This window comes from Melospiza georgiana, chromosome 2, assembly GCF_028018845.1.
Source record: "Melospiza georgiana isolate bMelGeo1 chromosome 2, bMelGeo1.pri, whole genome shotgun sequence".
NCBI lineage: Eukaryota > Metazoa > Chordata > Aves > Passeriformes > Passerellidae > Melospiza > Melospiza georgiana.
Window position 1 is genome coordinate 61,612,423 of NC_080431.1, and position 13,834 is coordinate 61,626,256.

Consider the following 13,834-nt stretch of genomic DNA (forward strand, 5'->3'; position numbering starts at 1 on the left):
AATGGAAAACAAGGAAAACAGAGACAGTCAAAGCAGGCTTTATGGCAGCAACTATGCCTAGGAAAGGACCAAGAAAGTGAGTGTATATGTATATATGGCACAGTACCTCAACAGCCATCAAAACTGCTCTAACTGCCCTTGTTTTATAAATGGGATGTACTGGGAAAGAAATACATTCAAAGTAAGAGTTCTGAGTCAATGTGCTACACAACTACACATGTACAAATCAACAACAACAGAACTTATTTACACACATTTATACCTACAGGCATAAAGACCAAGTTTAATACTTGTGAAATGTATCTGATTGCTAGATCCAGACTCTTCCAAACTCTAGCAATAACAATAGCATTTCTGCACTGCCACAGGGTTTCCATAAGGACTATCCTGCATCCAGTTGATCTTATATTAAGACTGAAAAGCTCTACAGGTATTTTCATTTCCATTTATAACACAGACGTGCATCTGCTACCCAGTAGAGACCCTCCCAACACTCTTCCCAACAAGCAGCCAGCAACTTAGAGCTGGTACCGTTACAGACATATCTGTCTGCTCGCCAAATGTTCGTTTTGGATCATGTGGGGTCATTCTTCGAAGTATACATTTCAACATCTGCTACATTTTTAAGATAAAAAGGAAGATAGTACAAAATCAATTCTGTATGCATAAAAACTTAAGCCCAGAAGTGGTTAAAAATAGACTAAGGTGGGCATAATTAGTACCTAATAAAAAAGCTAAAAGTCACATTTATGGAACTCAACACTTCACTCAGCCATACAGTTAGCTGCCCTCAAAGACTAACAACCAGACCAATTCACAAGTATCTAAGCTGCTTACATAATTAAAAGAATAAGATGTAAAGTCAAAAAAATATATTTTATCCCTTCAAGAACAGGAAAGTAAAATAAAATGCTGGTTCTGTAACAGTGCAACAACTGCATCATATTTTGCACGCAGCACAAGAGTTGCTACATTTAGTGGCACTTAAGTATTATGCTGTAAATACTGAAAGTAAGACAAGTTTCTGATCTGCATAAGCATAATCACATCATTATTACCAGAGTTGCTAAGCTACAGCATTCTGAATAATACCAATTCAATTTCAGCACTTCCCTCACTAGCCTTAATACATGTCAACGTCCTGCTTTACACCTTGCTAGGAAAGCAATCACTGAAGCCAAGTATTTAATGCAGTTGCCAGCAGGCTGGGGCCACGTTCAGTCTGACCAGTCGTTCTCGTCAAACTCGGAGTCGTCGTCGGAGTCGCTGTACTCCACGGCGATGCGCCGCGACAGGATGGTGGCCACGTCGTTGCCAACGGGCTCGCGCTTCGCCTCCTGCTCACGCTGCTCCTGCACCTTCTTCAGCTGAATTCCTGCAGAGACAATCACCCTCAGGCAAAGCTTTCCAGGCAAGAGATTTCCTATTTGACACTGCTGTTGGTGAGTTTGTCGTGTCTTAGAAAATACTCAGGAAAAAAAGAAAGCAAGCATTGAGAGAAGAGAGCCTCCTTGAGCAAGGAAGAGGGAAAGACAAAAAAGGCAGCTGGGAAATAATTCTCAGAGACTGAATACTTCTGGACTTCTAAAACTGTCAACAATATGCTGAAGCTAAATATTCAAGACTGTGCAGGTCATTTTGATCTGTATTTGGAAATACTGTTAGACGTACAGCTCCATATTGTAAGTGAGGTCAGAAGAGCTGTAAGTCACTGGTTAAAAAAAATCAGTGGGCCAAAGCCTGGTGTTGGGTAATTCAGTTCTTCGGAACAGAAGCAAAAATCCATGTACAGTACTGGCACTTCACATAATGAACACAAGTGCTGTGTTCATTAAATTATGTCCACACAGCAACACTAGGACGTGCCTGACAAAGCTGTGCAGCTTTGAGTGCTAGAAAATGATCCAACCTCATGGCTGACAAATGTCGGAACGGGTGTGTGGTACCTGTGCTTAATGAAATCTTCCCAGCTGGGAAAAGAAGCTATAAACTCATTGCAGTGGAAAACCCTGTGCTCCCACTGAAAAAAAGGAATACCTGAAACCCAGCGTGCACTTACCCATCCTGATGGCAGCCAGCAGATCGCTCCGCGCGTCGCTCATCGGGGCCTGCTTCGCCTCCGACGCCGGAGGGGCGTGCATGGGGGAGGAAGAGAGGGATGCACCTGCAGCAGGAGGGCCTGGAGGGGGAGGAGGTGGGCCGGGAGGAGGAGGAGCAGTGACAACAAGCCCACCAGCAGGAGGAGGATGAGCAGCTACATATGTAGAGCCAGTCACCAGTCCGGAATGGGAAGGTGGCACGGGAAGCTGAAGAGGACTAACAAATGCAGTTTGTGCTGAAGGAATCATAGGAGGGGGAGGAGGTGGGGGCGGACCTGTGGGGTTGTAATAATCCACCATCTGAGCTGGGAGCATCCTATATAAAACAGAACAAAAACATTTAATGCATTCAAAGTTGGAACTTCTAAAATTATCACCCCTTCAAGTGCACTTATCCAACCTCAGATAAAACAAAAATCAAAGGCAATTTAAACTGGTGACTTAATTATGCAAGTGATTATACATGTAAGAATTGTCAAATATTGCTGATATATTGAGATTTAAGACAAATACTGAAGTTAAAAGCAATGTCCTTTCAGCACTCTACAAATTGAGCTTCTTTATCTTAGTTCTCCTGCCCATTTACGTATGAAGCTGCATTTCTTATTAAACATCTACTCTGTGGGACTGCAAAGTGCAAAGTCACTGAAGAAGAAGGGACCAAGAAAACTGCAGACTACACCCTTCAATTCCATAGAAGGCCAAGAGGTAACAGAGGACACAGACATGGAGAACAATGGAAAGAAGGAAAGATTTACCCAAAGGTAAATGTATGTCATGTGCTTCTTCAGTCAAATTTACCAGTTTAAATACCATTTAATTAAATTGATACATTTGATCAATTTTTTAAATAAGAGGTACAGGGAAGAGCTCATTTCTTCGTTAAAATGTCATTGAAAGAAATCTTAATCAGAAAAAAATAGAGAATTTATAAGAGTTGTGAAGTAGGTAAAGAACTAGATACAGGAGACAGGAGCTGAAGCAAAGAGACTGATGACACTGAGTGACACATGCCAGTGTGTGACAACTGCCACATCCCAACAATGGTCATGGACCTGAGGGCGAAGCACAGTGATGTCTTACACACTGGAAGCAACAGAGAAAGGGCAGGCTGGAGCAGTCCCTCCTAACTGAGTCATCTGCAGCACGATAGCCATGAATCAGGCAAAGGCTACCCCAGGCTGCATCAAGCAAGGATGACAAACCTTGGCTTGCACAGTAAAAAAGCAACACAGGCAAGAATGACTACAACTTCCTGGGGTTACAACTTGAAAGTTTAAGCTATTTACACAAAAGAACAGACACAGAGACACAGATGTATTAGAAAACAGATGTTTTCTTGCTACAGGAGAACCAGAACTCTGGAGCAAGCCTTCCTTCAGAATGCATTCAGACAAAATATCTACACAGGCATTTGATAGTTCTCTGTCTTGAATTAGAAAGTGGCATTCCTCCTGTGACAGTATGGAATTTGTGTCTGAGGAGACCCCTCCCAATTCCATTACAAGCTTCTCTGAAAAGGCCTTTCAGGGATTTCAGGGATGCAACAAACACTGCCAGATTAATCACAATCAACAATACCCTTTCTGCACATTTCCTGAAGTTTAAAATCTTATCCAAATTATCCTGTAACTACTTTCCACTTTAGAGGAAAATTATCCCTTCTTCAATATTATATTAGGCACCCTTAATATTTTACAATCATATAACTTCACCAATACACACTTCATTTAATACAAACGTGGTTATTTCTGCTCTCATTATTTCTTCACTTAAATTCAGCTCATACATAGAAATTATACCAATTTTCTTCTGTCCTCCCCAAGGAGGTAACTAATGTATTTGGGGTCTCTTTCTTTAACGTTACACATTACGATGGTTACGGAAAACATGCATTCCTCTGGTTTTGCCAAGAATCCACTAGAATAAATCAGACTTACCCATATTCTGCTGGTACCACAGGTACTGAGCTGTGCTGGCCATCTGAAGGCTGGGGTGGAGGTGGAGGTGGTTGCTGAGGTCTGTTTAAAGTGGCATGTCGTACCGTGGTGGAGGGCGGTCTGTACTCATGCTCGTGGCTTTGGGACGCTGCCATGTACTGTGGACCATCTCCTGCTCCATAGGAAGGCATTGCTATCTGCTGATGGAGGGAATGATTCGGAGTAGCAGGATAAGAATAATCTGTAACATCGGATGCATGGGACCTAAAATTAAAGTAAATTGATGCAGAAGAACAGATTATGTGAGTGCAACAGGGCATTACCTAAATTACTGACAAAACAAGCAAGAAAGAATACAATCAGCATTATTTGTCTTGCAAGAGGATTCCCCGATTTATCAGTTATCACTCCCTTTTAAGTCCACAGAAAGCACAAGAATTTTAGTAGCCATAATGAAGCTTATGCTTTTTGTCAATGATTTTGACAGTCCATTGTTTGAAATGGCAATACTTACCAGCCTGCCTCAGGTTAACAGTGGCAGCAGAAAAAGAAAAGCAATACTACAAGCACTTGCAATTATGCAGAAGAATATACTTTACCAATGCAGAGAAAACCAATTTTGAAAGTTAGAAAACGCTTTTAATTTTGTTTGCACAATTAATTCTGTTGGAAAGGCTTAAAGAAACTGGGAAATGTAAGTATTAGTTGAGCAGAGAGTTCATAAAGATACAAAGTCTAGGATGTTCTGTCAAATAAGCCCAAGAGAGGGAGCAAAAGGATCTTTTCATCCCATTACTGTGAAGACTTGTTTTAGTAATGAACAATGGTGCAGCCTGGCTTTTAGTGAACACAGTGAACTGATGCACTTATCTGTGAGACTGGAAGCAAGGTAAGCAACAAAAAGCCAGGGCTTTGAGCAAAACAAAATAACAAACCCTTTGGGCATTTTGTCCTCTTTCATGCTTCCTGCCTGCTCCATTTTCTTTGCGTCACTCATGAACTCAATGCCCATTTTCCTTCTCTCCCACTCTTCTTTTCTTGTTCTTACTTTTCTCACATTAATTTGCTGGTTTCTGTTTGGATTCAGCTTGTGTTTCTCTCTCTAAAGTACAATAAGTATAACAAATACATTGTAAATTGCCACAGACCAAACACCAGGATGTCAACATTTAATGCTTAAGTCTTACAAGTACCAAATGTGAAGATATGTGACCAATTTTTTTTTACTTTAGCACTAGGGAAAAAAAGACAGTATAACCAAATATTTGGGATCTGACTTACAGGACACTGCTCATGCAGTAGCTGGCAGCATGAAAAGGTCTCTCAAACCAGTACATATTTCTATATGTATGGATTTTTTATAGCTTAATACTACTCCAAGGTGAAAAAATAGAAAGCCCTCTCTCCACCTCACATTCTCAGAATTCATGCTTCATGGATGTAAAACAGATTTCAGGATTCAATCTCAGCTATTTGATTCACTGAAATGTAAAATAGTCCATAATTTATAAAATATAAAAGGCATATGTAAGTACAAGGTATCTGTCACACAAACAACATCAAAACAGAAGCATCCTACAATTTCTGCTTTAAAAAACCCCACAGATTGCAAATACCACATATCTGCAAACAACCAAATACATGTTGACATTGCTGGGAGATAAAAAACAAGTAACTTCAACATGATAATTTAAACTCTGGAATCCTGGAAGCAAGGTGTTAAATCTGAAAAAAAATACTCAAAATGTGTGAAACAGAAGTTCTGATGAAAAAATCCACAGCTTTAGCTAGATCAACCTATGTAAAGCTTTGTCAGTCTGCAGTGTTTCATTAAGACTAACAGGAGACAAAGTTTTGCATTAGAAACTGTAAAATAAAACTAAACAAACAACAGTTTTTAGGCAGTGAGGGAGTCTGAATACATAGCTGAAAGACCAATAGCAATATCAAATACTATGTTTCAATTACAAGTTCATTACTTTTCACAAAGACCACAACATTGCAAAGTTCTGAGCAGATTTTTTTCTTTTAAATTAATCTCCACTGTACAGTGGACTAAAGGTACAAGAGTGTCATTCCACACTCTTGCAGTGGTAGCTGCTTTCTCAACCTAGCCATTCACCAATTTAAACACTTTTTCCAGTGGACCCCATTTATTTCAATGCTTATTGCTTGTACTTAATCACAACAGACAAAGGAAATAAAGTAAGTGGGAAAATCCTCTGGTGAGACCAGCTTAGTGCAAAAACTAAGACTTCATTGCACATCAGGTAGCTCCCACTGAGCTCAAAGGGAATCTCAGTCTCAATGAAGATGAATTCTGCTGCATTATCTCTAAGCAGAGATATTTTGTTATTTCAAGCAGTAACATCTCATCTGGTTTTGTAGCTTGGTTTTTTGACTAATACAACATCAAAAAGCTGAACTCTTCCCCCATCGAAGTATCCCTTAAAGGCAAAAGTATTCTTGACTGAGTAGATCACAGAAAAATATTTATTAAGCTACCAGCAGGGCACCAAAAAACAGACTAGACACTAAGGAAGAGCTACTGACATTATCTAGTAGAGGCTTAAATGCTTTGTAACTACAGCTACTGAAGATGAAATACAAAGCATACAGCAAACACTTCTTTCTCTGCAGTACATAACATTAAGTGCTCATGTGAAGCTGAGGAAGAAAAAAATCATTACAGAATCTGTTATGTCATTTACCTTTAAAAGTAAATTTGAAAAGAATGTTTTAAACATGCATTGTATGTTTTGTCTAACTATTCCCATCCTGTAAAAACACCTAATTCTACTCAGTATTGCTGAACATACAACTGTGGTAGAACAAACAGCTTTGCTGTAAACAGACCTAGTATCTGGGGACAGTGATCCCTCGGAAGATGCTCCATGGTACACACTTTGAGACAACCTGTTGTCAGGTCTAAGCTCTTTGTCATATGCCATCATATTCCACTCCTGGCGTCTGTTCCTGGCTTTTCTAACCTTTTTCACCTCACGGGTGGTGCCATCTATACGCTTTTGCTCCTAATGTCCAAATAAAAGAAATAAAGCATGCAAAGAGAGAGAAAAAAGGAAAGGAAAAAAGCTGGTTAAAACGCAGTTAGAGTGCATGAAAATAAGACCAGATTTACAGATGAAGCCAAGTCTTCATAAAATTTCTCTGCACTAAAATAACCTCATTAGTAGCAGGACTTTTGATCTGTAAGGATGCATGCGCTACTGTGATGCCAATCTCCTGGTTTTCCTAATACAGAACTGGGACCAATTTTAAAAGCCAGAAAGTAGAAGTTCTGACATCACTTCTGGTCTTTTACTTACACCATCCTGAAGCACTTGTAATTTTCATCTCCTGAAAATCAAACTTCTGAGAATGTAAAATAAGCTCAGGGCTATTCTGGTTATTCATTATGGTCACAATGAACTGGGCTAGGAGAAGTATGGAGAAACTGGACACACTTTCCTATTCCATAGGCTATGTGAAATTATTTTTGTTTGTTTTAACTTCCTCTCCCTTCTTAGATCTAATTAACTACCAAAATTCCTCCTAGTTTCTTCTCACCATTGATATAAAAATGAATTACACTAATTCTCTCTGCAGTGAGTCAGCAACACTTAGGCCAGCAGTATATTACAGCTTGATAGGTCCATGACAAACTTGGGTGCTTTTATCTTTCAATAAATAAAATATCAGGCTCAACCAATGTCAGTGTTTATCATACCTATTTACCTTTACCTCACTGACAGCAAGATTTCCTAATATTGGGACCTAATGCTTTCACACCTTGGAAATGTTGTACTCACCTACTTCTGACTACTCAGTATGAATATAAAACTCATGCTGGTGCTTCTGCACAAAATACGAATATGATTGCTCAATTCAGACAGAGAAGGGTCTGCTACTCCTTTTCTCAGTATTTATGAGAGCACAGGGGTCTTTTTTTCAATCAGCTCTAGATCCTACATCTTAGAATACATGTGTTAGGCTTTTGGCTGCTAGAAAAACAGTTTCTCAGAAAATAATTACGTTGCTATACTGAGAATGCAGTCAGTGAGTTATACCGAGAGAAGAGCTCGGTCAAATGCTGGTAGGCAAGCCTTCTGCTGGGGAATCTAGACCCATAAAATAAGGGATAATAGTTGGAAAGCAAATTTAACAGAAAGTTCATCACAGATGAACACAGGTTTTTTACTCCAACTGTCAAACAGCACTGAGTAAATAATTCTGAAATAATGTGTTTGGCATTACATAACTAACAAAAACCTAACAAATGGCTTCCTTGTCCTTGTTTTGGATCTCTTGCTCATTTATGTATATTTGCATGAGGGACCTGCTGACCCTCCTACCATTCAGAATGTCAGAAAAGACTTCTTGAAGTTCAACACCCAAATGTTTTGACAACTCCTGCCTATTTCTACAGTAAACAGATTTTTGGTCTGATTTATGTTTAATAACAACGATCATTTTGGTTCTTAATCAGTTCTCCCAAAATATTTTTCCTCCACAAACTTTTTCAAATCACACCCTTTTTATGTCTGATAACCACTTTTTCACATCAAATTCTGCCAACAGAGGATTTGGAGCAGAAAGGGCACAGATTTAGTCAAGCTTTATTTTAAATATACATAGTTTTGCTAATTGCCATGGTTGAATATATGCTTATTAAAAGCTTTTAATCTGGTTTTTTTTCAATTATTTGCTGCAAATATTTTGGGTTTTTTTCATTTTTGACTTTTATCCTCGTTCCTGAGTCATGTTATATTTCAGAAGAAAGATCAAGTAAGCATTTTCGCTGAAAATACTTTGTTTTGTCTTCTTTCAGAACAACAATTTGTCATCTAGGGGTCACAACTATATATTTCTTGCAAGATTCTAAGTAAAATAAATATTCACCTTTTGACCAATATATGATGCTACTAGGAAGACAATCATTTTGATACAATTCCTGCACAGTCATGACTGCTTACAGTTACTGCTTATTATTTAAAGAGATCAGCTTTTTTTTTAATGAAAAACAAAAGTTTATTAAAAGTTTTTAAAAGTTTTTAAAGTTTAAAAAATGTTTATACATGTGGATGTATAAACACCAAAAAATAAGCACAAAGCTTAGCTGGTTTTAATTGGATCAGATTTCAGCTGGCCAGGTTGTTCCAGATCAGCATCTGTAAGCATGCTAATGAATAAATACACTTGAATCCTTTTTACTCAAGCAGTACTAAACCCTACTGGCAGCAATATTTTTATTAAATATTATATCAATACATCTCTAAAACATTAAATGTCTTCCAAGACAGTGGGGCAGCCAGCCCTATTACTAGCAGCTGACAAAGCTACATGTACCTCTAAGAGTAGTTTTAAGTTGTTTCAGTAGCAGTTTCATTCCCTTGACAATGGAGACAGCTCTAGCTTTACAACCCAGGGCAAAGATGACAGAGTTGTAGGGGAGCTAAAGCCTCTCTAAATAATTACAGCTGGAAATATTTCTCAGAAAATTAAAGCAATATTAAGAGGAGTTACTTTTTCTTTAGCTAGCTGTAACAGAAGCTGTGGCAGACAAGTGGGTGCTGTAGATTAGGCCAGAAAACAAGTCATTCATGTTGGCAGCAAATTATTTCAGCGAACACAAAACGTATTAGAGCCTTCAAACACGGTTGAGTTAATTGTAAGTTTGATATTTGCATCAAGAATTAGCAAATGATATTTCAAGCATCTGAATAAAGAATTAAGAGCTAGTGATAAAAAGCAGCTTCAGCAAGTATTTGCAATACTTTCAAAAAACTGGAAGCACAAGCCTAGAGTATTTTCCTCACCACAAATTTATAAAATCCTATCAAAACACAAGTCATCAAGAATGATTTCTGAAATATAAGCTTTCCAAATTTAGAAATTTTTACTTGCTTGAATAGCTAATTATTCCCAGATAAAAAGCCAGCACAATAAAGAGGAAATTCTAACAGTTTATCCTTTGTTTAATCACAACTGCCCTACCTACAGCCATTCAATTTAGAATACTACTGGTTAAGTACCAAGTCAAAATTACACTGAACTCTCAGAAACTGATCTACAGAAAGTAAAAAAAAAATAGACTACATAGATTTTAAACTTAAAGAATTAAAATTACATTTTTCTTCAGAAAAAGTTTGCCTGAAAGAGTCAAATCAGAGGAAGCCTGTCAGATATTTTCAATTAAACTGTATACAGAAACAAAAAGCATGATATTTGAGGGAAGAAAATTAAACAGCTCATAAACCTCCTGCTGCAACAGCGTAAGCACTTTGGGCAAATTATCAAAATAATACTGAAAATCTGATTCTCTGGTGCAGGGCCTACTCTCAGATTTCACTGAGCACCTAAAAAATTGAGGCTAAAAATTAGCTGTATTTGGTCAGCTGAGTAGGACGGCATTTAGGTGTCTAGCTTGTACTTTGTTAAACAATAAACATTTATTTCACCTGCACAGTTTCTCAACAACTATCAAGTTTTGTGCTTCTGTAGAGCACAAATTGAGCAAAGAACTCTAATTTAGTAGACTGAAAATTTAAGTTCCGCTATAAAATTGTCAATAAATGCTCTGGATTCATTCCTGGTTACTGCTAACATAAGGACAAGAATAAAAGAGAAAGGACATTTGGTTCAGCAACCTGTGGAACAAAGTGTGCCTGGGACACATCTCACCCAAATCATCCTGCTCTCCAAAGGACACAGATGATAAAATGCATGAAAATCATCTTCTGGAAAGCTAAACCTGAGATTTCTTCCCTTCAAAAAATGAACTTCATCCATGGAAACTCAAGTCTATGCTGCTTTCTTCTTAGTTGGACTTGGCATATATTTAATCAAATCAAATAGTACTTCAGCTAGAATTTATCAAGGGGTATTTCTGTGATGTATGGCTATAATACTACATGACTGGAATTGAGCATATTTGCATTTGTAGAATGTAATAAGACAATTAAAATCTACAGAAAATATACCATGGACGGAAATAAGCAGGATGTGTTGTCTAAATTGAAGTCTAAAAGTGACTTATAAATATGTAAAGTAGTTTTGTAGAAATTGTTCTACAGGAATAAAGAAATGCTCAAGTGATTTTTTAAAATTCTTATAAAGGCACCTGTAATTTTCCTTTAAAATCAGAATGGAAAGAATGGGACACTAGAATGGAAAAAACTCTAATTCCAACTCCTTTCCTCTCCTATTACAGGGTCTTTTTCTGGAGCATAACAGGGCCATTTTTCTGGTTACCAATAAACAGATATTGGCAAAAGACTCAAAACAGCATCTTGGAAGATAACCACAGCACTCCTAAAATTCAATTTGCTGCCTTCTTAAAATAGACAGGATAAGCTACACAAATGGAATGTACTGAATCTAAGCCACACAAGAGGAACAATCTTTCCATGCACACAAACTAAGTATGACCTGGGAATTTTTATGCCTGGACAACTGCACATAAAATTGTAATGCTCAAATTGTTTGTGCTATTATGTTTCTGGTTTTACCTTTTGTCTCCTCTTTTCTTTTCGCTTATCTTCAGTATCCTGTAACATTTTTTCTTTCCAAAGATCAAAAAAATAGGAAGGATCGGTATAGAACTTCAATCCATCTTTCTTATCATCCCTGGAAAAGCAGCAGAAGAAAAGATAAAAATACATGAACTAGTGTGCTTTAAATCTAAAAAATTTACCTTTGATGATCATCCAAGCCTCAAGCTGATCAATAACAACCCTTACTAACTGGAGGTCCATAAACAAACACCAGCACTGTCTGCAGCAGCAGCAAAAACACACCCCTTGGTCATAAATCCTACACATTCACATTCCAGTTAAAACTTCTTATTCTTAAAAATAAAATACACCACAAATGCTGTGCTATAGCATTCTCAAAAAAGAAATAAATTATTTATTGCAGATTGAGTTTTATCAATCTTGAAAAATCAAATCACAATAATCAATATAGCTTTTCCCCTCTGCTGTAATTATTCTCTGCATACAATTAGGAAACAAAGGGTCAAGTACAAGAAGGTAAACAATCAATATTTCCTTACCTATAAGGTGAAAGAATATTCAGAGGTGGTGGTTTGTCACTTTGATTATAAATATCAGCCACTGGGTTAGGAATGCTGTTCTTTGAAACTACCTGCTGGTCTTGAACTGTTGAGCTTTTGAATGCTTTTTTCATGTTAATGTCCTGTAAGGATACTGTTAGAAACAGAAACACATTTACTATAAGTCTGAGAGGAATTAAAGTGGATATACAACATCCTTTTTTCACTAATTATTTGAAATATTTTCAGCACACTAACACAAAGACAGGTTTCTCCTCAGTGGATAATCCTGATAACTAGGCACAAAGGCATGTAAGAATTCCCATAATAAAACAGATGTAAGTCTCACTTGGTCCAGAACCTCACTTAAAATAACGGGACCATGGACTGTATCTTGGAAAATGATGCAAGAATGCTGTCACATGCAGATGTCCAACCATTTCCCCTTTTTATAAGGTTTATCCTGGAGTTTTAACAGCAGAAAGACTGGCTTAAAGACTGAAACAAGGTATGGTATTCCTCTGACACAGTGTGTTTTATAATTGTACATGCTATCTATACACATATTCCAGCCCATTCTAAGTGTAATTATATTACAGCTGCAACAACCTCCTGTGAGAGACAGAGTTCCTCTTATTTTACTCTCTTTCAACTCCTATGTCTTCCCATATAACTAAACACTCCTTGCTCTTATGTTTTGCTTACGTCTCTACAGAGAGAAATACTCGCACTCTCGTACTTTCATTTTATCATTTCACATACACAGCTCTGGGGAAAATGACACCAGGCTTTTCATTCTTTCTTTTCAAATGAAAGGCTGAAGTTGGTTTTAATTGTTCCTGTCACTTTTATCAAGGCTTTCTTTCACTCTTAATACAAATTTTCATGAAATGCAGCAATCATTGTTAAAGAAGATCCAGTTAAAGGCCAATCACAATTTAAAAAGTGACAGTAAGCTCTTGATATCATCTTCCACCCCTCAGCACCCTGAAATACAGGTTTTAGAATGAAGTTGAAGAGGATGCTGAAGTCTTCACTAGGTTCTCTACAACGACACTGACCACTTCTGGATTCAATCCAAGTGTTTTATAAGAGGGTAAGTTGCAGGACTTGTGCAAACAAAATACACTGGGGCTTAGTCTCCTTTTATTCCCATTGATATTTCATCTAATACTTCTTGCCCATTCATCCAATTTATTGAGTCTCAAGGACAAACTGTGAGAAAATTCACAAGGCAAATGAACAGTAATGGCCAAAAATGGAGTATACTGATGACCTGAAAAAAGCAAAGGGATGAAATTTTACACTGTTATTGTCTGTCATGATGGACACCAATCCCACTCAGACTTCTCTGCCCAACTATTTTTGTTATCTGTGCTGAGATCTTGCTTCTCACTCCAAGAATTACTTAGTTTCTTCTGGAACTTCTACAATAACAAAAAATTAAAAATGTATGCAGTGCAAATGCATAGCATTTTCAAATAGCAAAGAATTAAAAATAGAATATTTCAGGTCTAATACTGTTCTCCCATTCACATCATCTGAATCAAAATGTAATTTCTAAAAGTACTTTCTATTTAAATCTGCCTGTAAGTAAAAGGTATTTCAGACAGATTTTTTAGATGTATATATCTGAATTGTTTCATTCTTGTTTGATGGGAGACATTCAAAGAATCAAAAAAGCCCCACCATTTTTCTGGACATTTTTAGAATAAGTTATTTATATCTATTTTTAAAACTTT

The 13,834-nt window shown here is 37.3% G+C and overlaps 1 protein-coding gene across 2 annotated transcripts in view; it reads right to left on the reverse strand.

Moving 5' to 3' along the window:
• Positions 1 to 503: 503 nt before the first annotated feature.
• Positions 504 to 13,834, reverse strand: part of WASF3 (WASP family member 3) — a 63,476-nt gene continuing 50,145 nt past the window's right edge. Inside the window, exons 5-10 of one of the 2 annotated variants that reach the window (XM_058045213.1) lie at positions 12,093 to 12,246; positions 11,548 to 11,665; positions 4,975 to 5,141; positions 4,040 to 4,303; positions 2,060 to 2,415; positions 504 to 1,375 (exon numbers count right to left, since the gene is read on the reverse strand). In XM_058045213.1, coding sequence (XP_057901196.1) covers positions 1,218 to 1,375; positions 2,060 to 2,415; positions 4,040 to 4,303; positions 4,975 to 5,141; positions 11,548 to 11,665; positions 12,093 to 12,246 — 1,217 coding nt within the window. In that variant the 3' untranslated portion in view covers positions 504 to 1,217. Of the gene's footprint in view, positions 1,376 to 2,059; positions 2,416 to 4,039; positions 4,304 to 4,974; positions 5,142 to 6,895; positions 7,072 to 11,547; positions 11,666 to 12,092; positions 12,247 to 13,834 lie in introns of both variants that reach the window. The other variant, XM_058045212.1, reaches the window with a different exon arrangement.